This window comes from Zonotrichia albicollis, chromosome 3, assembly GCF_047830755.1.
Source record: "Zonotrichia albicollis isolate bZonAlb1 chromosome 3, bZonAlb1.hap1, whole genome shotgun sequence".
Lineage (NCBI taxonomy): Eukaryota > Metazoa > Chordata > Aves > Passeriformes > Passerellidae > Zonotrichia > Zonotrichia albicollis.
Window position 1 is genome coordinate 30,682,610 of NC_133821.1, and position 27,640 is coordinate 30,710,249.

General features: G+C 42.4%; 1 protein-coding gene across 2 annotated transcripts in view; it reads right to left on the reverse strand.

Moving 5' to 3' along the window:
* Positions 1 to 980: 980 nt before the first annotated feature.
* TGFB2 (transforming growth factor beta 2) overlaps positions 981 to 27,640 on the reverse strand; it is a 60,457-nt gene continuing 33,797 nt past the window's right edge. The window contains exons 2-7 of one of the 2 annotated variants that reach the window (XM_005483005.3): positions 23,774 to 23,937; positions 9,113 to 9,245; positions 8,884 to 8,994; positions 6,965 to 7,139; positions 6,254 to 6,407; positions 981 to 4,462 (exon numbers count right to left, since the gene is read on the reverse strand). In XM_005483005.3, the coding sequence (XP_005483062.1) occupies positions 4,304 to 4,462; positions 6,254 to 6,407; positions 6,965 to 7,139; positions 8,884 to 8,994; positions 9,113 to 9,245; positions 23,774 to 23,937 (896 nt within the window). In that variant the 3' untranslated portion in view covers positions 981 to 4,303. Of the gene's footprint in view, positions 4,463 to 6,253; positions 6,408 to 6,964; positions 7,140 to 8,883; positions 8,995 to 9,112; positions 9,246 to 23,773; positions 23,938 to 27,640 lie in introns of those variants that run through there. The other variant, XM_074537048.1, reaches the window with a different exon arrangement.

Below are 27,640 nucleotides of genomic sequence, written 5' to 3' on the forward strand. Positions count from 1 at the left end.
CACCTCCAATGTCCAATCAGCATTCCTCCTCAAACCCTCCTGTTCTTCACTGACTTCAAATACAGCAGACAGGGCTGCAAGGTATTCTCATCTCAGTGTGAGGGCTTCTTAGGGTAAGAATGAGGCTGGCAGATTACATTTATGTCAAAGCACAGAGCTGGGTAGCTAAACATAGACAGAATAAAAATTGGCATCTGGAAAATTTTGAAGGACTACAGTTTTATGCCTGCATAAACTCACTGAAATCAATTCAGGTTGGAGCGTAACCATGGTGGAATTGCCCCTAAGATTGTTTTTAATGCTCATCCCAAGTTACATTCTTAAACATATTGACAGACCACAGAGTCCATTTGTTAAAATTTATCACAATAACTCTAAACAATCTGGCATAAACATGCTCTTTCATTCAAGCCAAGAAATGCTATGCACTCCTTAGATGCCAGAGAAGGCACCAGGGAGAGCAGTCCCTGGTCTGGGAGAATTTTCACATATAATTTCATCAACTTTAAAGCAGTGATTCAATCCTGAAGTCCTTCCTGCCACCAGTTTTATTTATTCAAGTGACTGGAGCCTGATAAAGAAAAGCTGCAATTCCAGGCTCCTTAATTCTTATTTGCTTAGATAATGCAATTGCATATTGCAGAGTGGATGGAAATAGAAAACAAACTAGGGAATCCTATTTTATGTCAAAACACACTTCCAAGTGCCACATAGCTGCTCCTGATAAATGGATATAACTGAGGCAGCTCTCTACAGACCAAGACATCCACTACAGTGGCTGAGGGGAGAGCAACCCCCAGAGCAGATATGATCCACCCTCACCCTGGATGGATGTGCTTCACCTCAGCCTGCAGTGCACCACATCAAGGTCACACGTGCCAAAATCCCATACCAAATCAAGCTTTGCAGGGATTTAACATTCCAGGGCTGAGGAATTGCCTGTGCCAGAAGAATACTGCCATACGAAAGCAACACCAGCATACAATTGAAATAATTTATTTACCACTAGAGCACCACAAAAACAGACATACAATGTGTTAAAATACAGAGTAATCAATCACCAAAGTACAACACAGCTGTCCTTTAAGTTCCTTCTTTTTTTGCCTTTAAACCATGCCAACCGTACAGTTGTATTGATGCTGAACACATCAGAAGTGCTGTCCTACCCCACCCAGCTAAGTGCTATGATTTCCCTCAGCCCCAGTCAGCCCCTTGGGTCTGATCTTTCCAGATGCTGAACATTTCCCATCAGTTCTCAGGGACTTTGCTCAGGCAGTGGCAATCACCTTGCCAGAATAAGGCCCAGTAGCACAAAGTCTTTGAGCTGTTGCAGACCCATCTGAAGATCATTTGAGGGGTATTTACATCAGACCTGAGAGGCGCTGAGGACTCATGTTATCCCACTCTGCAGAAGGGAATTTCACCCATGATTTCTGCATATTGTAGGATCAGGCCTAACACCCTTGGTAATTACAGGGAAATACATACCTAATGAACAAGAAAAAATAAACTGTAGGAGCTTTAAAATAGAGAATTTCAAATACCATCAGTGCATTTTGAGGAACACTAGAATTTTTTTTCAAATTGATTTTGGGGCAATGACTTACAGAAAGAGCGTTCTATGCTTAGAGAAAAACTTCAAATCCATGTTCAAATTTTCAGCTGCATCCAGCACACGGTGAGTATAGCTGGACAACTATGCTATCTCCCATCCCACTTCTTCAAAACTGGTTTGAAAGCTGCATTCCTGTATCAGAGAACTGCAAAAACATTTTTAAGTTTTGTAAAATGTGCTCACCCTTGTCTTCTCTCCTGTCCAACAAAAATACAGTTCTCGTACTGAACCTGATAAAACTAATTTTGCTGTCATTATACAGCAAAATCCAGAGTATGTATTACCCTGAGGAGTTTCACTGAGTTCAGTGCATCTTCTCACTGGAGTTGGTCTGGCTCAAGCAAGTGTTAGCAGGACAGACTCTTCACCTGTTCACCTCAGTTCACTAAATAAATCAAAATCTAACATACCTTCTCCTCCTGGGCCAGTGGGTGGGATTAGATAATCCCTGGGGCTATGTTCCCATCTAGGCAATAAACACAGGCTCCACAGAAGTCCTGAGGAGCTGCCTCTGCAAGCCACCACGGCACCTCAGTTTTGCACCAGTATTCTGCTGAAGCCAAAGAAACTGCACTTCTTAAAACTGGAACTGACAACACCAAGCTCAGGAGCATCCTCCCAACACTGCTCGGGACAATGGCAGAAAATGTCCCTCCCATCCAAGCAGAATGCTTGCACTGAAGGTTTCCAGCTTTGCTCTGCAGTAGCATCCATCACATGAAACAAAATGATTGTGCCTTCTTCAGTATTCTTTTCTTATTTAGGTTAGGGTTTTTTTTCAAAATGAAGTATGCGACGTGGTTTGTTTCTTTTTACTCCCTCTACAATATGATAACAACAAAACCCCAGGAATCCCCATGTTCCTTTCTCTTTTTTTCAAAAGACGCTTTAGCATCAACTCAATTGAGAAAAAAGCTGGTAAACTTGCAAAAATCAAGGGTCTGATCCTGCCAATCCTTACACACACCCCAGCAGCCTGAAGGGCCCTGCTGTGCCGCTGCAGAAGGCAAAGCTCTGTTAGCTGCACAGGAGCAGCCCTACGGAGGAGCTGCAGGAGCGAGTTCCCCGTGCCAGGCGGGTGCAGCCGGGTGTGCCGTGCTCCCGCTGCGCTGTGCGCACACGGGCATCGCTGCTGCCCACGGCCCCCGCACAGCGCGGGCGCATCCTCTGCAGGGCTGGGACACCTCTCTCCTCTCCTCTCCTCTCCTCGCTCCCTGCCCACCTGTTCAACGTCCACAGCCGAAAGGAAACGGGAAAACGGGAAGGCCCAGAGATCGGAATGGGATCGCGATGCAAGCGCTGTGAACGGGGACAGCTGGAGGAGGAGCAGGGAGCAGGGGGGGAGATTGCTTTAATCCATCCTTTTTTATAAAACAGGAAAACAAATGGAGTCAGGTAGCTTATGTCATAATGATGAACAATATACAAAGCACATGTATAGCAATTATTATAAAACATGTATTTGTAGTGCAAGTCAAAATACAGGGACTCTACTCATACTGGCCAGCTAGAGGGAAACACATGATTCTGAGTGATCAAAAAGAGCCCCAAATTCAAATTCAAAGTCATGAGAGCTGACAGTATTACAGAGTACAAAAATATGGTGAAAATTTACACATTACACATAAAGTATGTAATTTTTTAATAGTTTACAAATAGAGATCTACAGATATGTTTCCAATTAAGCTGGCTTTTACTACCCACCTATTGTAATACTCTAGGTATGGTTACATATACCAAAAGAACAAAAAAAATTCCCATAGCATAGCTATACAGCAACATATTAAGGTCTGAAGATTAGACCAGTAAATGTTAAATATTTCACTGGTTTACTAAACTGACATTTTAAATCATTTACAGTAAAAAAAAAAATCTTATAGACTTGTCTTTGAGACTGAAACAGAGTGTCCTTTATTAGTAAATCATTCAGTATTTAAAACAAGGGTTTGAGACCTTACAAGAAGTCTCTCTAGGCAGCTGGCATGAAAAAAAAGGTATTTTAAAGGCAGAGTTTCTCAGTAATGTAATAACTGATTTCTATTTTAATTGAACTAAACTAACCATTATTTTTCTGATTCTTTTGAGCTCGTGTTCCTTTAGGCTTTATATGTATTTCTGGCAGCTTATTTGGTCTCCACCTTGTCCACATTGGCTGGTTTTCATTTTCCCAATGGTGATACAGAAATGTTCATTTGATAGTTTTTATACACAAATAAATAATGCACTGTTAACTCTATAACTAAGAGGAATGGGTAGGATGCCTATTGCATAACAATACAGAGAGATCAAGTAAGGCACGGGACAGATACAGCAACTCCACTTCATGGGATTTTCCTGTTTTTTTCCTTTCACATAGTAACACTAACAAATTTCTTCCAGTGTTTATTTTTTAAAAGGTTTCTTTTTTTCTTTAACTTTGCTTCTTGTCTATCTCACACTATGTGTAGGTGAAATGTAGGAAAAAGCCTTCAATGTTTTGCTTCAGATGCCAGTTTAAAAAAAAACAACAAAACAAACTTTCAAACAGTTCAGACTAGTACCGCTTTTTTTTCTTCTTTTTTTTTCCTTTTAACACTGATGAATCCGGGTTTTTATTTTTCTTTCTTTCCTTCTCACTCTCTCTTTCTTTTTTTCCTTGGTTATCTTTATTTTTTATAAACACATGTCATGCTGTTTCAGGGACATCCTTTAGCTGCACTTGCAAGACTTGACAATCATGTTGGAAAGCTGTTCGATTTTGGGTGTTTTTCCAATGTAATAGAGGATGGTGAGGGGTTCCAAATCCTGGGACACACAGCACGGGGAGGCTGAAGCTTCTGGATTTATGGTGTTATACAAGCTGAGTACCTAGAAAGAGAAACCAAAAAAGAGAGATTAAGGCAGCTGCCTCTAATGAGCAAACTGTTTTCTGCATCCCTTCCTCCCACGGCACCTGAGAGAATGCCCACTGAAAATGGTATAAAGATTCCTGGATTTTAGGGGTTTTTATGCTTTTCCACTTCAATCTAGTGATCACAATATGCCCGAATTTCTTAAGGTTTTGTCCATACAGTCTTAAGCCTTAAAGCAGGCATGTACCTGGAGTCTGCCTCTAGAATGATGCCCTTTGGATCAACAGGCACACCATATTTATGAATACAGAGGAAATGGAAAGGTTTTTATCTGTTTCTTCAGGTTGCCATTTGCTGTTTACAGATTCTGGAATTACAAGTGACCAAAGAGAAGAGAGACCTCCTCAGAGTATAGGCACCCCTCTTCTTTTACCCTCTGCTATGCTAATTAAGTCCATTAATGCCACCCTGCAAGCACCAGGACTCAAGGTGCAGTTACTCCTGCTGAGAGCCAGATGCATGGAGTCACCACCTCTGTCACCCTGATTCCTATGCATGGTTCTCTGCAAGGGAAGTATGTGGGGTTAGCCACTGATGATGCATAGGTGCTCCTGAGGATGCCATTAATGCCTTAGCCAAACACCAAGTGACCTTTTCCTAGAACTTCCACACAACATTTGCAGCTTAGAGAGACAGAAGATCTGTTCAGGACAGCAACACTAACTACTTTATTAGGCAACTTCTGGCTCCTGGGGCAATTATCCAAACCACATATTTGTGACCATGACAGTTACTCTTCCTCTTTCCTTTAAAAACAAGTGCAGTTCCAAAATGTGCACACCATTACTCCACACCAGCACGGAAACACACTCACCTTATTTATACCTCTGCCTGCTGACATTGCTACCCGTACAATGTCACAGACAGTGACAGCTACAAAGGGGTCTGTAAGCTCAGGAAGAACATGGTATCATGGTTTTACCAACCAAAAGAAACTCAAGCTGTCCCTTGGGCATGGCAAGTTGTCCCTGCTGGCTGACACTGATCTGTCATTTTAAGAGAGGCTTGAAAAAGGGGAGACATTATTCTTAGTATGGACCCGAGGGTGAAATTCTCACTTTATGAAAACTGTGATACAAATGTCTGTCTCTTGCATTTACTGTCTAGACATCCTTAGTGACAGCTGAGAGGAAATTAGCACTTCACAGCAGAATACTACTCATCCTAAGGCAGTTGGCTAAAATACCACATCCAATCCCTAAAATAAAAAGTCCCATCTCAGACAACTATGATTCAGTTTATCAGCATCCCATACAAAAAAAGTCCCTCCTTCCCATATAAATTTTCAAAGTGCAAGAAAGAATATGTCTTTTGAAGTAAAATGAGGACAGCTATCAGTATGGCAGGTCATAAAAGAGGTGATAAGCAGGTGGAAGAACTGTCGTTACTCTCAAAGTGCCTCCCTTGGTGTCTTTCCTGACCAAACTCATGGTGCCACCTTAAACTCATGTCTGGATTGAAAGGCGTTTTCCAAGCCACCTCCAAAGGCTACATACTCACAAGAACTATTCAATCCAACCATGTGTTCATATCAATGAACACATAAAAGAAAGTAAATCTCTGGGCCAGTACATTTCTTCTGCTTCAACACCAGCTTGAGGCCATGAGTGAGTTCCTCTATAGGGCCACATTTCATCATCCTTAGTTACAGAGACTAACTCTGGATACTGGTGCTGATGTCAGTCCCAGAAACATAGCTCAACCTGCAGTTACAAAACAGAAGAAAATTAACAAATGCATTACTCACTCTGCTGTGCTGAGTATCTGAGCTCCATAAATATGGGCAGGCTCCTGCACAGAAATTAGCATGGTATCCTTTAGGTTCATGAATCCATTTCCAGCCAAGATCCCTCTTGAAGTCAATATAAAGTGGACGCAGACAGCAATTATCCTGCACATTCCTGGGAAATAAAATACAAACACATCGGTCATAACACAGACAATGCTGGGAATAAAAATAATCCAGTTGCTTGCTCCCTGGAAATCATCCTTTACAGAAAGGCATGTCTGAGTCACAGAAATTCTCAACTAAATCAGATCAATAGTAGCTTATGCTGTAACTGAAATTACAGTTATTGCAGGATGCCTGGACATGGCAGGACTTGCTCATACAGACGAAGCTAATGGCTTCCCTGGAGGACTACTCAAGTGCTTTTCTCCAGGTCCTACAGAGGAGACTCTGAGTAGGTGAACAAAGTGAAGGTGATAATTTTGCTCTAACTATGGGGCAAATGCAACTGGGAATAATCCCACATGGAACTGAGCTTCTCCTGTCTAAGGTCACAACAATCTGTCTCCGTGGGATTGGAGACTGCTGGGCAGAGACCTGCTGCACACAGACGCCTGAGGGTCTGCATTCTGTGTAAAGGCTAACTGTAAAGAAACATGATCAACAACTGCATGACACCTCCAGTGTCCCACCACTGTGTAAGAGTATTGGATGTGCAGGCATAGTTACCTAAAACAATAGGCAGCATCTAGAGCACGCTTCTTCCGCCGACTGGGCTGTTGCGACTCAAGTCTGTAGGAGGGTAACAACATTAGCAGAAGATGTGGGGTCTTCCCACTGTATTTTTTCCTATTGGACTTTAAAGCTTTCACATCACCACTGGAATATGTGTAGTCATCAATACCTTCAAAAAATACATTTTGGTGATAAACATTGTGTTGCTTTTTCTTCACAAATTAAATAAACCATCTCTTAAAAATAATCTCAGAAACTGGGCCATGATGGTGTCAGCTGGGCATGTTTACTGGGGAAGTGGGGGCAAATTTCAACCCAAGATGCCTAAGATACTCACAGTTCTCATGTTAGCCACTGTATCAACCCTCCCACATTCACATCTGTTTAATGCCATTTCAGTACATTTACTAAAAACGTTTCAATGAGTAACAGAGAAGGTAACTTCAATCACTGCATCTTGTGTAATTTAGCTTCAAATGCCCCAAGCAGTGATTCTTTTGTTGCTTCAGTCAGAGCAGTACTCCCAACTTTTAACAGGTATGTACCTTTTAAAACCTTTTAACACACTTAAAGATGCTCTGGATACTGCACCTTCATTTTCCACTCTTACTTCTATCCCATTAGCTTCCACCATCATATTCAGTCCTTTATGATACTTGTAAATTCCCCATCTTTCATTACCAGTTTATTTAAATCTGCTAATTTTCCCCAGAAAGTAGTTATTCTAGTCTCTTCCTTTATATGGGCATGGAAAAGACACTGATTAAAGAACTTCTTCTTGAAATGGCAATCTATGGTCTCACATTCTGTATTCTCTTTTAACACTAACTGCCTTACTAGCCTCTTACCATGGCAATAGCACAGACAAGAGACTCAAGGTATTGGCCTTTCACAGAAGTCACATTATGCCTTTTGTTAACATCCTTTAGAAAATTAATCTCCCCAACCAGATACTACCATCTAAACAGAAAGAGATACACTATTCTTCTCTTAACATATGCAATTCTAGTGACCAAAAACCATACTAATCACTTTTTAAATGCACACAATGGCTTTAATCATATGTACAGTACATGCATTTACTTACAGGAAAAAATTCCAATGCAGTGAAACAACAGTTAGAAAAACTTAATACTTGACAAGGAATATAGCCAAATACTTGGATCACAAGTGAACCAAATCATGATACAGTTCAATAAATGACAACTTCAGGAACAGAATTTAGGTTAAAATTAGTTCTAATATAATATAGCTATAGATTCATGTGTGCTGGTGGACGGTAACTGCAGTACAGTCAATTAAATATAATTTCTCTTTTGTGAAACTGAAAGTTTAATGGCTTAAAAACACAAGAGAGCTTATACAAACTTCATATATTTACTCCATATCACTTTGCCTGCTGTCCATAAAGAACACATATAGTCATAACCCTCAGTACACAGTTTTGTTTTCTTTTTAAATGCCCACTCATTCCAATCTTTTCAACTAAGTCTGACTCATTACAGTACTAGGATGGAGAGCAAAAGGATAATTTTGAAAATATTGAGCTATTTTCTCATTACTATCCAATAGTGGACGGAAAACTGTGCAAGAGTCTGCACAAAATCCAAAAATGTACGTATATCCTGTGAGCATGCTGCAAACTTTAACACAGATTTTTAAGGACATCAAAGCTGCATGCATGGAATGAGACAGCTTTTTCATGCCTTGTGATTTTACAATTGTTCAGGTGATACAGTTTTACCCTTGTGACTTTAGTATAACTTCCTACCAGCTGAGAATCATGATTCCCAAATGAGCAAGTTTTCAATCAGCTGAATGCCATTTAGAAGGCAGAAACAGCTTTTTATTTCCCTCCTCAATTAGCACATACCACAACATTTTAAAAAGTTGGATTTTTTTTCTTTAATTACCTGCAAATCTTGCTTCAAGCTCCTCACTTTTATTTGGGATGATGTAATTATTGGAAGGCACGAAGGTACAGCATGGACAATGTAAGCTTATCTTAAATCCAAGATTCCTGTCTGCAAAACATAAAAATGAGTGGAGTTGGTTTTTACATGTGGAATGACTCTGAAATACTCCTGAGTTACTGGAGGAGCAGCTGGGGCAGGAGTGAAGGCAAAGAGCACTTTTTGTCACCTCTGTGATGGAGCCATTCATGTACAGCCTCAGTGACATCAAAAGACAACCATTCTCCTTCAGCTCTTGTTTTAACTACTTTGCTGTCAATATAGCGCTGTCCTGGTGATGATAATTCTTTAGATTTTAAAACCTGAAAGAAACAACAAATAAAATTTCCTACAGGTTAACATTTACCTGGTTGCTTTTAAAATGGACCACTAACATTAGAAACTAGCACAAGAAACTATTACAGTTGGAACCTCTATGCAGCAGATGAACATTCGTGCACATTTTCAGAAAGAATCTACTTAGGGTGTGTAAGAAGAACAATATAAAAACACCCTAATGAAATCAGCTTAGGCTCCCAAGCAAAACACACCATCACATATTCCTTAGTGAGAGAAATCACACAGAAAGAACTGCCCTGAAAACCTATCCTGTAACACAAGTGCTGAGGAAATCACAGTAAACACCAAAAGAAGCTATTTCACCTTCCTCAGTAATACTTATACTGGCTAGAGCACAAGATGCCGAAGTCCAGGCTGTACAATGTAGTCTGTACACTGAAGATATTACATTGCTCCCCTATAACTAACCTATGGTATTGCCTTATTCATGCTTTTAGCCTTCCCTCTGATTTTGGGTACTAATCATACATTAAACAGATGGCCATGCACAGATTTGTGCCAACAAGTGAGGCTGCTTCCATCCATACTTTGATACAGGCTGTATTTGTATTTTTGTCAAATGTTTCAGCAAAGCTTCCACTGATCAACCAATAAAAAATACTTGAACAAAAGAAACCCAGGCCCTGCATGACCAGAATTTCAAGTGTCCACAGTCCTCCTCATCCCAGGCAAACAATTCAGTGAGTGCCTTCCCATATACAAGCATAGCCTGATATTATTTACCCTAAGACAAAAACAATTGGACTTCTAGCTGTTAACAGCTGGTTTTTGGTTTTCTGCTTATTACTCTGTTGATAGTCTTGTGATGCAGGGAGCTGGAATGCCATGCAACATTTAGTCAACTCCAATCAAGATACCACACGATAACATCACTTTGTAACTTTTGGCATGCCAGCTGTGCGACTTCATTTTTGTTTCGGGTTTTTCCTTTCTTTAAGCATCCAAATGCATCTCCAAAAGAGTAACTGACAACATCTCATTGTTTCCTCCTATTTTCTCAGCCCAGAACAACCTGACATCTAGCAAGCACTGCTGTAATAAAATTATGGTGAAATCACATAATACATGTAAAGAAAAATATTTCAAAAGAGGTGTGAAACTATGTCATCGTGATAAAATCAGGCTTTTCGTAATTAAACAGGCTTGAAAAGCTCAGATTCTGTCCAGCATGTGGAGTCAGCATGCAGAGTCTCCCTGTTTATGGCAAGGCAGCGCTGGATCTCTCATAGGCCAACAACGTGGCTCCTACAATAACATTTGTCTTATGAAAAGAACAGCAACATGACAGGCTCTTTGTCTTCTTTCTGATCAACACATTTAGCAAAAAGCCATGAGAAGATGTTGGTTCAAGTCCAGACGATTACTAAGGGCCCCTGGTAGGCAATGCTGAGCTCCCCAGTAGAAACTAAGGGCACTCCAACAGTGAACATTGGGACTCCTTTTCATGAGGTAACCTTCAAACAAAGTGTCTGAACAACTGTTTACAGAGAGTCTGGCAGCAGCAAGGGGACTACCACTGCTCAGAAGTGCCAGAGGGATGAGAGAATCAGTAATCAATGCTGGGAAAGTCCCAGAGAAGTACAAATATAACTTTGCCTTCCCTTTGGTCTTTATCAGGTCAAGTGTTTCTGAGGATGTAATGCAGCTGTCATTCTGCAAGGGTGTGTTGGGGCTGGGGGGTGGGGGGTGTGAAGCAAATGGGACACAAGAACTTGGCTCATTTCTCTTCCTTTCTGCACAGTCATATCTTTCCAAAGACTCCAGAAACTGCATACCTCAGTTTTGGCAGTGATGTAAGGACTAAAAGTAAGTAATGTGCCAAAAGCAATCTCCTGATGTTAACTATAATTGGTCTTAGACATATTCTGAAGACACAGCTGTGCCTTGATATCAAAAATAAATATATTTATTCCAGTCTTTATCCCAATTGCTACCAAAAGACAGAGTCAAGGGCTGTCAGTGTGTACCTGGAATAAAAGGCATTTGTAAAAGTACAAGAAATCATCACTATACGTATCCAATGGTCCAAAGAAAATCCAGGCCCACTGTTGAGCTGAATGGCAAGAAAATGCTTCTGAGCTGTATGGCTCTGTGGGACAGGATGGATACCATGGATTAAAAGAGCTGGATATTATCCACCCTATGGTACCTACAACATCTGAGAGTAAAGTTTCTCTCCATGTTCTTTACACAGCATGCTCAGGAAGAAAATTATAAAGAACAAGGTAAAAAGTCACAAACTAAGTATGAGGTAATTTCCACAAATGACACCATGGGTTAAACAGGCACTGGCAGTTCTTAAGCAAAAGGCTGTTAAGTGAGAAAAGTGTTACACTTAGTGAAATTAACTTAAATCTCCTTCTCTTGGGTTAAATATCTTTATAATGTTAGGATGATGTATGATCTTAACAATCTGAGTACTTGTAAGCAAGAATGATCTTCTAGTCTCACCATTTCAATTTTCTCCTCTTTTCCTCTAACATTATTGCAACTGTTGAAAGCTAATGAAAGATAAAATCCGAGACTGGACCCTCAGAGTCTATTTTCTCCCACAAATTAATCTGATTAAGTTTCTTTTCCTACATTGTTTTTTATTTCCATCCACACTGAACCAATCGCACTCTATAAGGGGGTAAACAAAGGGGCCTTTTTGTAGGAATCTCTCAGAAATTTTTACAGCTGCAATATATTCTTCAAATGAGTCTTCCAGAAATCACTACATGAAATAAGCATTTTAGGTTCTCTCTGCCATTTCTCCACTTTGGTTTGCTTCTTTTTACTTTGCCCTACATTTCTGGTTTTAACCTTCCCCATCAGCAACACACCTTTTTCTTCCAATACACCCTCAAGCCTGTATCCTCACGGAAGAACTTCTTTTTCACCATTCCAATCCTTTCTTCCTACTAGATCAACTAATTCAGCTTCAAAAAAGAATAAAAGCCTCGCAGCTTTTGTGCTTGAAAGCTTGTCTACTTCTTCCAACCGCACTTATTGGTCTTAGAAGAGATATTACCTTCCCCTATAAACATTGCCTTGCCTTACCTATAAACACCACCTCACCTTCATGCTCAGCCCATCACAACCACATCAAACACGGTTATCAGAACTGCTGCTGCACAGCTTGCACCTGCAGGAGCTAAACAAAAGCCTTTGTGCAAATCTTTCAGTGCATTGAAAGTATTAACAGAAGGCAGGGGGAAAAAAGAAAATCCACAGAAGAGAAAGTCAACTGAGTTAAACTTCCCCTTTAATCCTTTCTTACTTCCTTTTGGCACCTTATCCAAACGCTCCCTCTCGAAGAGGTACAAAGAGCTGGGTCTGACTACAGGCCATGATGGGAAGGCGAAGGTTTTCCGGTGGGGAAATCCTGTGCATCACCCACAGCGTGCAGAGACAGATCCCATCATTTGCATCAGCAGCAGACAGAGTTTCCACAGAGCAGCCCCACCTCCCTCCGTGGGCAGGGACACATCCCAACAGCCCCAGGTAGCGGCACAGCGATGCACGATGGCTGTGCAGGAACAGCTGTGAGCATGCACACCTGCACACCCCTCAGACACAGCCCAGAGGCAGCAAACACGGGCTCTGGTCATGGACATGTCCGTCCAGGGATACCTGCTCTCTTGTCTTGCTCCCACTGCCTGTTAGAACAATGATTACACAGGGAATGGACATACACGATCACACGCTGGGGATGAGCAGAACTGGGAGAAGTGTTACCAAAGGGTGATCCACCAGGCTTCTAGACCAGTATACAGAGCAACTTTCATTCAGTAGCAATGCCCTAAATTCTTAGAATGATTTCAGGTTTTTTCTACCCCATTTTTGAATGCGATTCCTCCCTTTCACATGAAAACCACCAACTAAAACACTTCTTAATCTTCTCTTGACCAATGCCTTGCACACTGCCTTCTACCCACCTTTTTCAATGCCCACTGCTAACCTACCTCTCATACATTTTATTTCAATTCTGAGGTTTCTTGAAAACACCTGGTGAAAAAATGATCTTACAAATACCCATGAGGAGTCTCTAGATATGACATACATGCAGCTACTGCCAGCAGACCAAGGTGAAACAAACACATGAATAAATGAAAAATGCAGCTAATTGCAGGAAATGGCTCAGGAAGAAGCCAGACGCAAACAAAGCATTGCTCTTTTTTGTACAGCTCCATATGTTTAGGAAGCCCAGCCGGGGATCTTGGTGGTGACAGCACTCACATGCCACCCTCATCAGGCCTGCCAGATTTCTGGTATTTTACAAATCCTGTTGAAATATACTCTTAATTCTGCTCAGTCTTCTGGGGGAGAACCTCTGCTTGGTTGGCAGGGACTTGTCTGTGCTCTTTTTCATCCACTAGAAGAGGCTGACTCATGATGTTATCTTGAAAGCTTTTCCCAAATTACCCCGACCAGGGCATTCAGCAGTGAAAAAATTTAGTTTTGTCACAAACTGGTTTTAGAAGCATGAGGAGTTTCCAGAAAATACTGATTTGTAAATTACTTCTGTCACTTGCTATGCTTATTTTTCAGACTAACTGGAAAGCCTTGACAGACACATTTTTTAAAAATTTAAGTATCAAGTAGCTGAAATCTTCATTCAAATACTGAAGGATGAAACTGTTTATTTATAGGCACACACATTTGTACCCTCAGGAAACTATCACACAGTAAAAGTAAGGATAAGGATTATCTTAGTCTGTATTTTATAAACTGTAAAGTACACTGAGAACACTACATAATTCATGATAACAAACAAAGCAGAATGCTTGCAAAATTAGCAGAAACTCTTTAAAGAATGGGACATATCATAAGTTAACATGAGCAGAGCAGCAGCACTCGGCGTCAGGGTAATTAAACTGGTTCAAAAACAAACTCGAAAAAACTACTAAGCCCACGACTGTTAAAACAAGCATTATTTTGTTCAAAGTTTCCTCTGCCTACTCCCCCGCTCATATATTTAGGGAGCTAAGGCAGGGGATAACTGAATCAACACATTAGTGTATGCATTCTAGACAATAACCACTGACAGCAGATGCCAGAAAGCCTGTCTTCGTGACTCATTACACAGCTAAAAGGAAAAAATTTGACATGAAGATACACTGGTTCTTTCAAATAACTAGAGCCCCAGAACAGCAACTTGTTTAGTTCATTTCAGATTTGGTATTCTGGCCAATAACTGCTTCTAGTCTTCTATTGTCACCACAATCAGATGCAGAAGAATGGGAAAATTACAATTAAGTATAATTTACAGTGGAATAGTTTTGGCTAATAAATTCACCACCTCCTCAGCAAGCAAACAAAGAAAGAACTGAATGTGGTTCAGCAGTGATGATACACAGGCTGATGCATCAATGACATACATCTGCTGCAGCCAAGAAAACCAAGAGCATTTTATGGCTGGGTTTGGGAATTATGGTCACCAGCTCTTTGGAAATATTTTTGGTGACTTACAGTTTCTTAAAACAAGTTGATGAACTTTCCAAACATAGTAATAAGATCATATGGCCACTTAAAAATATCTATCCTATTTCCTGCACTGCATTAGAACTTGAAATGGTCACTGCTATCAGCCAGTGTGGGTTCTGCAGTCACTGAACAGAAGTAAATATGGCATTATCTTGTGAAAACCTGCTTTTAATCTGTCTTTCCTCCCCATTCATTCTGGACTGTCAGATCTCCTCCCTCCAGATGCTGTTGGCCTCCTGATAACTTCCTTCCTTCCCTTCCCTTCTCTGTCATTTCAGACTCCTGTGATGTTCTTGTATTACAACATCTTGGCAGGCTCCCTACTCTTTCTCTCACTTATCAGTCATTATCCATGATTTCCATTGGAACTTCATGGCCCTTTTAAAAATAATGGAAATAACCTGACATGTGCTTGTAAGCCTAAAGTAAATAAGCCCAAACAATGAGATCCAGTGGTAAATGAGGTGCTTATGCTGGTTAACATGAGAGCAAAGAGAAGTTCAGCTATGCACATCATGGCTGAAAACTGCCATTTAGGATGACCTTTCCTGAACCAGAAGAAACTGCAGGGGACTGCAGCCTAACTCTACACTGGAATGACCAGATTCCCAAGGTCTGCATACACAGCTGCTGGGAGTTCCCAAATTCTTACATCCGATTCACCCTACTGAGAGATTCACTCACTGCCTGGTTCCAAATTTCAAAGGTCTCCTCAGACAGCTCTCAGGGACTTCAGACAGCTCTTTCTGAAACTTACAGTTAAAAAATGGCCATGCTAATTATCAATCCTTTCTCATTCCCTCGTTAAATCTAAGGCCTTTTATCCTATTTTGGACATAAGGAAAAGAAAATCCTTGATTCTGCTGCAAACCTCTCCCGTTTATCACTCATTATATGTGAAAACATATGGTGTAAAGTGCAAAGCTTCCATATAGTACCTTTTGCCAGATAATTGGGAACCTACTGGCTATCAAAATCTTAGCTGCTTCTAAGTGCAAGAGACCAGCTTTTTGAAAAAATGTCAGTGTGAGTTTTTAAGCTCTTCTTGTAGCCACTGCTGCAAAGGAGTAATTCAGACTCTGCCTTCAGTGCCATGAAGTTAAAAGGGCTTTACAGTCCCCCTGCTTATCAATGAAGTCTTTCCATTACTTGCAATGGTCTCCGAATCAGGCTCAAACTGAGGGCAGAACCTTTAGAGACTACTATATGAGATGCAGAGTTCCTGCCAAAATACAAAGAAAGGTATGGAGTACTTGCCAAAGTTTGTAAAAAACCCATAGGTCTCTGATCCATCTGCTCAGAACTTGCCAGACACGTTCTTCATGCAAACTTGCAAATAAAAAGAACATATTGCACACATAACCCAACTGCTTTTATATCTGGATGGGCTACAGCTGCAGAAGGATTCTCTTACAGTGCTGGCTGATGCTCACTTAAAGGTAAAAGAAGGTGAAGTGTGAGGCAGGCAAAGAGATGAGCACTTTAGCAGCTCAGAAAGGGAGGGGAAGCCAAGTGTGCCATGGAATCACTGTGACTGACTCCTTGCATCACCCTGCGGTGAGGGGATGAGCTCTGGGAAGAGAATGGATCCTGGGAAGGGATTTCCTCTCCATTTGTTCCCCAAGCAGGGCCTTCCTCCTGATACTGAAGATACATTTGCAGTGTAAGTTGGGGACAGAGCCCTGAGGCTGTCCAGCCTGATTTATGTTTAAGCAGGCAGGAAGACTCTGTATTGTTTAAGCAATAAAGAAGAACGGAGGGTCTGGGGTCCTTCTCCTGGAAGATTCTGAAATATTGAGGGCAATTTCCTGCCATTTGGGAGATTTTAAGATAGCTCCAAAGAAAGATTTTATATAAAATGAAGCAAAACAAAAAAATCCCGTAAACTTATCTAGCCTTTAGCTTTAACTTGCCAAAGGCACATTATGTTTTATTAAAGTATCAACAAAGAGGAGCCAAAGTCAACAGAAACAGAGTGGGTTCTCCTGTCTTGTAGCCAAATCTCCCAGATCCTGCAGGGTTCTCCTGTGTTCATATCCCCTTTATGCACAGGTCTCCTAAGGCTTTTTCTCTTCCTTGGTCCTGTCCCTGACAGAACTATCTCATCTTCATGTGCATTCTACTACATTCTGGCATGTAGCTTTCTTGGCTAAATGAGTATTTGGACACAGTACTTTCTCCAAGATGTTGTCTTCTTCCACAAATCCCTCCTCTTTCTTCCCTTCCTCTTGCCTGCCTTGTTCCCTATAACTCACTTCTCCTTGTAGTCTTCTCTTCCCACCACCTACAGATTTCCACACAAATCACTCTCATCCTCCTCCATTTTCCCCCATCACCTATTCTTCTTCACGTAGGCTTCTCTCCAACAAAGCCTCATATTGTTTCCTAAAGCTCCCCAGAACAGGAGCACCACCTTCCCCCTCCAACAGCACCCAGCCATAAAGCCAACCTGATGTTCCTCAGCCCAGGGACCACCACGCTGAGCTGCTTGCTTCAAACTTGCTCGTGTCCCAGTGTAATGTAGGGCTGGCTACCCCAACAAACCCCAGCCCAAAGAACAGGAACCCAAAGCTAGCTGCTGTTTTCAGACCCATGACCTGCATTCCCACGCCTCCAATAATGCACAGGCAGCACAAATGGCAACACAGCCACCTGTGGCCTGCACTTCTGCACATGGCAGTGTCCAGCTGGGAAGGACACACTGGCCCTTGCCAGGAGCTAATGGAAATATTATATATTATATTCCTTCAAGTTGTCTTCAGTAATTGCTCTATTCCTGACAAGAGGTGGGTGCAACTGAGATATGCTCCCAAATTACAGTGAAGACGATGGAGCCATAAATACTTGCCCTCATGCTCACAGAGCATTTGCCAAAGGTACTCTAGATATGATCTCTAATGTACTGACAACTTTTTGTAGGGCATATAGCATCTGGAACCAGAAAAGAGGGATTCTGGAAAAAGAAGAAAACAGTAATTCAATTGAAATATACTGCAAATGAACTTCCTCTGGTCCTGAGCTGCTGCTGGGGGAAAGTGAAGGAGTTTGGTAGAGTGGAAAGTTATCATATCCATGCCTTATGCTGGGTTTGGCACTTCAAAGAACACCTTACATTTGCCATTCAACATAACCTCATAACCCTTCAGAATGCAAGAGTCTGGTTTCAGGATAGCAGTACATAAATGGTGAGATCCAAATGCACTACTTTAGATGTAGGTCACAGCCATGGCAGCCAGTTACAACCAAGTGCCCCAGGTGATATCTGTAATACAGACATCCTGAGCCAGCTCACAGCCACAAATCCTGCTTCATGGTATTCTCTCCCGTGCCATCAGAGACGGCACTTTTTGACAAGAAAAGAGAGCACAGCCCCTCTGCTCCTGATTATATGGAGATCAGCCTGAAGGATCGCAGTTGCAGTCTGTGTAAATTGCCTCAGATTTGCACCACAGAGATTCGGCCCAAATCTATGGTAGCTCACTCTAAACGTATTCCCCAACTGAAAAACAAGACAAAGCACTGTCTGAATTGAAAGTATTTGAACAACCGACTGTGGTTTAAATTTAAATCTCATAATGGAGTACATGTTCCACAGCATCTTCCTCCTCTTACCTCCCAGCAGGTAGAGAGGCCATGGAGGAAATGGGGGCTACCACTGCCTAGAAGACAGATAGCTCTTCCTAGACCCTGAGCAAGCTGCATGGGAGCTCCTGACATGGACTGGGCCCTCCCCAAAATGGAAAGACCAGAGGTCTCCTCCTGTTTGCTTCAGATTCTTCACTGCAATCTGATGTGTCTCCCCAGCTTTAACCTGGCACTGTTCATTTGCCTCAACCCTTGCTCTGATACATCCTGCGGATCCATCCCTCCCATCCACAGCCTCTCAGGTAATCCCACCCACAGCAGCCTCAGACAACAATGACAATAAAACACAGAGCTTCAGCTGCACTTTTTGTGATGCTTTATGATGTGTTAACAAAATATGGCACCACTTCCACAGGAAATAATTATTATTTGTTATTGTTTGACTGCCTGTACATAATAAAAATACCTTAAACCCAATACCATAGCACTCTCTGAAGGATGTCTTTTTAGCCTGGTTTCTACTAGTTCTGCTTTGCAGTGGTGCCTATTTGTTTTTAGGAATGCTTATTCATAACAGACAAGGCTTTTTTTGAAGGGTGCAGGGACTTTATTCATAAATACAGAAGCACCTTAATAAAAGAAAGATGTGATGAAGTCTTCAAAGCAGGCAAGAAAACTGATGAACAAAGACATTCCCATAACAACTGAGCTTTATCTGATCAAATTCCAATAAAGCCTGCATTTGGCATAAATCTTTAAAAACATAGCAAGGGCCACTGGAGGATGCTAAAACTTGTTTATTTAATATTATTTCTCCTCCTTTCCCCAAAACCACTTTATCCTCTTAATATTTTCTGAAGTCTTGGTGCACGCTGGGAAGCGCACTGAGTGAGCACGGCGCGGTGGAGGGACGGGAGGAGCGCGCCTTGTCTGAGGTCACGCCGCTTCCTTCCTTCCTCCCTCCCTCCGGCTTCCTTCCCACTCTCCAATGTGCTCTGCTGATGATCAGCACCATAACCATCTGATTAAGCCTCTCTTTTGGGCAGAAGAAAGAACAGAAAGGGTAGAGCCTTTAAAGAATTTAATTCTCTGCAGATTCACTTAACCAGAGCCAAGAAGAGACAGAAGCTTTCATACCAGCCTCTTAAAAGTAATTTAATTCCTACTTCTGTGAGTTTTATTATTTTCCATCCTAAGACTTCTTAGTATGTGCGCTGTACTTCCCATCTGTGCAGGAACACACATACGTGACTGACTAATCCTTAAATACCAAGAGAAGTATTCTGGGTGAAAACAGACATTTTCTGCACACAGGGATTACTACTTGCCCATTGGCTTTGTGGATGCATGCAGGGCACTCCATGAGAATTAATCTCTAGGATTCACTGCCTGGAGAAATCCAGATGGCAGAAAACCTGACAAGCAGATTCATAACCATTCATTTCCAGCATAAATACGATGGGGTGCTCTCTGCTGCAGCTCAGGCTCTGAGGTGGGAACAGGGTCCTGCTGCTGCTGCAGCGCCAGGGGCCTGGAACAAGGGGCCACAGCCCTGGCTCACCATGCCAAGCAGCCCCAGACTGCCTTCCTGGAGTCAGTGCAAACAAGGGCTGTAAGAAAACACAAAGTCCCTTTCTGATGTGGTTTGGAAAAGTGAGCCAAGTACAGCCTGAGGAAAGCTTAGCTGAAAAGGTGCAGTTTTGCATTTCTTCTTTCATTTTAAAGGGTAGATCTGTAAGGTCAGAGGACCACACAAAGAAAGAATCAGGAGGAAAAACAAAATATTTATATTCTGCTTGCTTATTTTTTCAATTTACCCTGCACATCTGTCTCTGGCTGTTCCTAAAACAGTCCTTTAGAATAACGTTGTCCCTTCTGCATCAGTGGGATATATGCTACTACTAAACTGCCACTGGACTAAATCAGAAAGCTCTTGGAGAGCAATCAGAAGATGTGCACATGTTCAGGGACTATATCAGTGAACCACAAGAGAGCTCTTATTCTCCCCAGAAAGCTTCTGCCTTCTCCCCCTCTTCTCCAAAGAAAGACAAGGGGACAAAGGAACAACCATTCCTTGAAACTGCAGGTATGAAAGGAATTTCAAAAACCCTCATCAAGAAGAGCTCCACAACAAAGCAAAACACTAGGCAACCTGAAACTTGGTTGGAGGAGAAAAAAAAAAACCCTAATAATTAAATGTTGCTTATGCAAGATGAAAAACCACACTGTTCCTTCTGGGCACAACAGCCCTGGCAAGCCCAGCACATATGTCACAAGACAGGAAGCAAAGCTCATGCACAGAGGAGGAGCGGCAGCTGCTCATGCCAACTCCACCGGCAATCTCCTCTGCAAGGCTCACTCTCCAAGGCTTTTCATGCTGGAGTCAGAGATCTGACTAAGTCTTCAGCCCTTACAGAAGATAGCTGCCTCTCCCACTTCCACTGAAATGAGGATCTTCCTGACTCTCCCCTTTTACCTCCCATGCTTCTACCATGTTCACCACTAGACAACTCTTATCTGCATTCTCAGTACATTAATACACAGCCCTGAAGCTCCTCCATGACCACTGGGGCACCAATGCCTCCTCTATCCATACCTCTTCACCTTCATCTGCAAGTATTTTCTTCTTTCCAATCTCTAGAATTCATACAGTAACTTTCAGAATGCTTTCTACAGCACTGTTCTACAATACACCACAGAATCATAGAATATCTCAAATTGGAAGGGACCCAAAAGCATCTTGGGTCCCTTGTCTCTGATTTCTCCCTGCTTTTGCTTTTCCTGCTAAACACTGCATCCTAACCTCATGTGCTGTGATGGACATGAGCTGCAGGAACATTTAGGGACTTGTGCTCCTGGCAGAAGAGCTCCTGCCAAGGAACCCATGCAGTTCAGACTGTCCACCACAGAGCTGTAATACCCCCGTACAAGGTTTTGGGAGAGCTGCATACAAGACTGCAAGAAACAAACATGACCAAAAGGAAATGATCCAGAGACAGCTTGCCTCTCTACAAGCAAAGGAACAAAGTAACATGCCTAAAATATGCCTGGCACAAACACACAGGGCACACTGCCTTTGGCTTGCCTGTTACTTGGTGGAGAAAAGATCTAATCCTACAATAACCTGCACTCATTACTCACCTAACACTTCACTTAGTTTGCTCCACCCAGCCTAAAAAAGAAACTGCCTTACTCACCAGCCATATATTTATCCAGGGACCCAAGTACCTGCCCTGGATGCAGGTGTCAGTCATTTCCATGGGCACAGGCTTGCTGGAGTCAGGCTCTTTCAAGTAAGCCCCAGCTGTTTCTCATCAGAAGGCAAAATCCCAGCCAAGCAAAGGCCCTTTCTTCCATACCTCTGCTGAACTCTTTGTGTCCCATGTTCCTCAAACACAGAAAGGCAGTGAACTGAGCTCAGGCAACCACAGCTGTATTCTTTTTAGGTGGCTGACTAACAGCTCTCAAAAGTAGAACAACAGAAAGCCCAGAGATGCTATCAACTCCTTTTAGGGTGTCTGAGCAGTGAGGTCAAGCCAGAATATACGATTGTTCCAGCAGGCTGCTGTGGCAGCTTCACTGGGATTCACAGAGTATTTCTCTGGGATGGCTGTTCTATACAGACAACACCAGTGATTCTCAATAGAGGTTCTTAGCTTTAACTTGTAACAAATAACACATTATCTGCTCAACTTTTCTGCCATCCTGTTCTTGGAAAGAATGGCAGTCAGGTCACAGCCACCAGTGACCACCTGTGGACCTGAACCACATTCAAATGGGAATTAACTTTTGCTACATTTAAACAACAACTAAACAGAACAATGCACTTTTCCTGCTGCCAGCCTCCATGACTGGCTTTTACTCTCACTTCAGCGAGCCCGTGAACCCAAAGTGCCCCCTCTCTCTGCTTCAAGTTTGGCTTCCACTTGACCAGACCAGGCAGGAAAAGCTGAACTTTCAAAGTGAGGGAGAAGACTCAAATTTGCACCCACTGGAGCCAACCTGCACAGCTAATGCAGGCAGTAAGAACAGAGCTAAACAAGGTCTCCACACACTTTTACAAGGTGGTATTCTAGCCATCAGGGTTTTCGGGAGAACATGTCACAGGTTGCTGGAACAACCACAAGTTTTACTGACTATAAAATTTCTGGGAGCTGGGCCCCTTTTAGTTGCTGTGTTTCCCAGTGAGGAGAACTATGCTTTAGATGAAATATGCTCTAGACAGTATTTGCACAAATGCACAGACTCTGTTAAATGAGGTTAAAGGCTCCAAAGTCCTTAAAGATTAAATGACATAAATCTTGTCAACACTCAGGAGTGAGTCATGGGGCATTTTCTTACTCACTCCACAATCCCTGAAGTGTCCACTCCCTCGCCTCAACCCTGGACTACTATACAGAAGCCAGGTTTGAAACTCCTTAGCTTTGCAATTCAGTTTTAATTTCATTTCTACAAGGAAGTCTTAAAAATCTTCTCCTGAACATGGGCCAGAGAGAGGAATTTGACCTCTGTGTAAACTACAGTTCAGGTCAGGTGTTGGGAGACAGAGATCTTGGGAATAACTTTTTTGATGTCTTGTTCTCTCACTTTTTTTTATGTGCTGTGAAACACAGAATCACAAAGGTTGGAAAAGACCTCCAAGATCATGGAGTCCAACCTTTGACCAAATACCAACATGACAACTGGACCATGGCACTAAGTGCCATGTCCAGTCATTTCTTGAACTCTTCCAGGGACGGTGACTCCACCACCTCCTTGGGCAGCCTGTTGCAGTAATTGACGACCCTTTCAGTGAAGGAATTCTTCCTGATGTCCAATCCAAACCTCCCGTGCTGCAGCTCAAGACCATTTCCTCTTGTCCTGTGGCTGGCTGCACAGGAGAAGCCAATCTCCACCTGGCTACACCCTCCTTTCAGGGAGCTGTAGAGTGATAAGCACACCCCAGAGCCTCTTTTCTCCATGCTAAACAGCCCCAGATCCCCCAGGCACTTCTCACAAGACTCCCTCTCTAAACCCCTGCCCAGCTGTTTTGCCCTCCTCTGAACATGCTCCAGCACCTCAATGTCTTCCGTGCAGTGAGGGGCCCAAACCTGGACACAGGATTTGAGATGCGAGCTCACCAGGGCTGAACAGAGAGGGAAAATCACTATGCTGGTCCTGCTGGCCACACTACTGCTGATACAAGCCAGGATGTCATTGGCCACCTGGGCACACTGCTGGCTCAAAACTCTGGAGTCCTGGGGCTTTACTGCTAGAAAAAGTTTGCACATTTCAGCTTTTCATGGCTTCGAGTGAAGCCCTTTCTGGGGAAGGCACTGCAGAGAGAGTCTCCCTTGCAGAGAGGGGACCCAAGAGCTCGTGCCCAGCTTTGCTCTGCCGGCTGGATGGGTTTGCAGCAGCAAGGTGGGGAGCTGAGGCGCGGCAGGCGCCTCCCTACCTGGTACAGCTCTATCCGCTGCTCCGAGACGCGCGCCTTGGTGTTCTGCAGGCGGAAGACGCGGAACTCGGCCTTCACCAGGTTGGAGGCGTTCTTCTCCATGGCCGACACGTCAAACCGCACGATCCGGAAGTACAGGCTGTAATAGCTCGGCGGGATGGCGTCTGCAAGAAAGCACTGGGGGTTTATTCCTTTTCTTGGTGACAAAAAACACTGTTCCTTCAAACACTTTAATACAACACAGCCCCAGACAGGGAAATACCTGAAGCGTGGCTCGGTTTCCAATGGTCAATTTAGCACTATTAACAATTTAATTAAAATTAAGAAAATCTACGTCACGTGTTTTTTATAAGGCTGCCATATTAACAGAGATTAACAACTACTTTCAACTCTACTTCAGGTCATGCATTTCTCTCCTCTTTCAAACTACGGGTGGAAAATCCTGAATACTTATGAACTGAGGAAAAAACATAGCAGTTGGTACATGGTAAATGCCTTCAGGCTTACAGAGAGTTCACAGGGATCTGCTAAGACAACAAATAAAAGCAGCTCATCTGATCTATATGTTTTCTGAAACCCACTTCCCCTCTGAATATGGAGTATGAATTAGCCAGCTTCAGATTTTATCCCATACCTAGTTATTAAAGGATATTTTTGGAACAAAATAGTCATTCTAATTATAGTGATGAGGGCTGGAAGAAGAGAGGAAGGAAAAACAAGGGGAAAAGGCAAGCAGACAGTAGACACTATGAACAGGATTACATGAATTTTGACCCCTTGAAAGCAGTAAAAGCCATAAACATAACACCCCTTACTATAAATTTGGTAAAAGCAGAAAAAAAACCCCAAAAAACGGGCTCAAGTCTTCAGCAGCAGTGCCAGACATCTCAGTTTAGGTTTCAAAAGAGTGTTCCTGCTTTCCAGTGGTAAACCCTGACCGAGGGTCAGCAGCACGGCAGTTTTGCACAAACCAGGTAACCCTAAGGCATTCAGCCATCATCTGAGGCCCTTTCACACTGCCCAGAGCAGCAGCACCAGGAGAAGTTTGCCTGCAGCTCTCCTGCCTGACACCCAAACTCGCTGCAGAAGAGATGGGAAGAGAGTGGAAGGAGACAAGCTCACACTCCCCAGAGGGGAGATGAAATTACTGTAAGGCCTGATAAAAACTTCAGTTCAAATGAAGGGAACAGTTTCTTCTTTTCTTACAGTGTGAAAACTGAAGTGGATAAATCAGAAAACAAAAAGAAAAAAGAAAATTACATCTGGGGGCTGGGGAGGCATTTTCAGCTGAGGAAGCACATGTGTTCTCACAGTTACATGTTTAATAACCTGTTGTAGCTCTTTGAGGACGTTCAAACTGACTATTTAATAAATGTAACTATGAGAAAATCTTTGATGATAAGAAATAATCTCAGTCTGAATTGCAGATGCATTGTGAGAGATGTCAAGTTCTTAAAGCACTTCAAAAAAATCCTCTGAAAGAGCACTTCCCAAAGCAGACCCTCAGTATGATCATACAGGTACAACTACGAAGAGGAAACTCCAGACTTCCTTATGATTCCACTTAATTAAAAAAAAAAAAAAAAAGGTTCTCAGATTTTCACATCTGCAGTGCTTGAAAATAACCCCCCAGGCATCATAATCACTATTCTTGGCTACCATGCTCATTGACAGGAAACTGCCACAATCTCACAGTGAGAACTCAAAGGCAAATAGATGCAAATTACTCCTACACCAAAGCTGCTCCTCTCTCCCATCAGCAACATCAGTGCCAGAGTCTCTCAAAACACCAAGGGAAGGGATTGTGAGAAACACTTAACTGTATGCCACTATGACCTTGATATATTTCGCGAATTCTTATAAAAGCTACTTGGTTCAGAGATTACATCCTTCTTTAAGAGAGAAATAGTATCTTCAGTTTATTTTTCTTGCTGTAGGAAACTCCAAGACTACTATTTGCTTTTCAGCCAAACCTAATCCTACTAGGAATATAATTTGGCATAATAGTATGTATATATAAGATTGATGCTTCCAGGATGAGTTGTAAGTTGTCCTTCCCTGTCATTTGTTTGAGGCATCAACCTACCATTTCATTCACTGTGGACAAGCCAAACTAGCAGCCCTTCACTTGCCCTGGCACAGACAAACCCTGTCCATCTTGACTTTATTTTAGATTGAAAAGCCCTGTTTAACTGTCAGCTTGGTTTATATTTAGCCTCTTATTCCTAGAACCTTCTTGTGCTATATTTGTAGGCCTTCTTTCCAGTTTCTTTGTTTTAGATGCTATGTATTACAAACCTCTGAATATGTATCTGAGCGGATATTCCTGAGCCATTCCTGCATTTACATTTTTTCTCTCCTTCATATATAAGGAAGACAGAGAATGAATACTCTTTCAGTGTACCTGTTTTTGTGTGGCATATGTGCAGTTGTACACATTGCAAACAAGTATGTACCTTCCACTGGAAGGCTGGCATGGGAAACCCTCTCTGAGTAAGCAGGAATTCTTGTCTTACAGAAGTGTCATCTCTCTTGTAAGACAGTTTTACATCTTTATATATAAACCTCACATAAGAAATTTAATTTCTTTACTCTATCATTCATGACAGTATCCACAGGAAGTCAATTGAGGAAAAGGCATTATTCATGGAGAGATGAAAAAAAGAAGGAATGGCTGCACAATTGGGGTTTATTTGAAAATTAATCAACATGAAGACTGAAAAATCAGACTTGCAACTTTTTTTAAAGGAACGCTAAGAACCCCATGGAGTCTACAGGCTTTGGATTGGCCTTTAAGTGATCTCAGATGCTGCAATTTATCTCTCTTTGTGACTCCACCTTAACCTGACAGTTTTATCAATTCAGATTCAGTTGGATACCTCTGCACTCCCCTCTGGTTTTGGCCCCATGACTCCAGCAGACACCAGGATGACTCTGGCCAAGCCAGTCTGCAGTCACAGTTACCCTGCTGCAGACTAGACTTCTGAGGTATTCTTTGAACTATTATCATTAATGAGTGGAATTAAATCAATATATTTCCTGTAGCTAGGAAAACACAGATTTCTTTTGTTTTGGTGGGAGAGAGAATAGTAAACACAATGAAAGGTTCAGTTTTTATCATTTTTAAATTAGCCATTAAATCAACCCTCAAAAAAACCTGAAGATTTCCAGCTGTAATAATCAGAATCACCACAGCTGAGACGAGTTACACAACACAGCTGGAGAAGGTGAAGGCAGCATCCATCCTCCTCCTCCCTTTAGGCTGCTAAACACCGAGCATCACAAGTATCACAAGTTTACTCTTTTTCTTTCTGTCTTTTTTTTTTTCTGTCTTGAACAAGCTGAAACTTCACCAGCTGCTCCACACGGGACAGTCCGAACTGCCAGGCTGAAATGTACTCTGCTATGTGAGTGATTAAGGACACGGTGGTTTCTGTGCCTCTCACTGACTTTGTTCAATATCCAGCATCCTCCAGGCTCCTGTGCCAGCAGCCTGGACAGAAAGCATCCCTGCTCTGACAGAGCAGAAAAACACCAATGGGAGGGTGCAGGAGACCCATCCCAACACAGCCTGCAGTACTGCTCCAGGCTGTCCATGGGAGAGACTGGACACATTCTCTGACCAACCATCCAAAACAGCACACAGGCCCCCAGGAGCACCTGGGAGGAGAGCAAGGTGCAGTCGAGCACCCTGAAACCGAAACAGGGATAGAAAGTTTGTTTCATGCTGAAGGTACTCCCCAAACCAGGAATAACCTGCACCAAAGGATGACACGTCTGCCTTGTGCAGTTGTGTTTGATGAACTGAGCCCTGCATTTCCACAGCTTTCCTCACAAGTACTGCATGTACTGACATTTCAGGAGAAA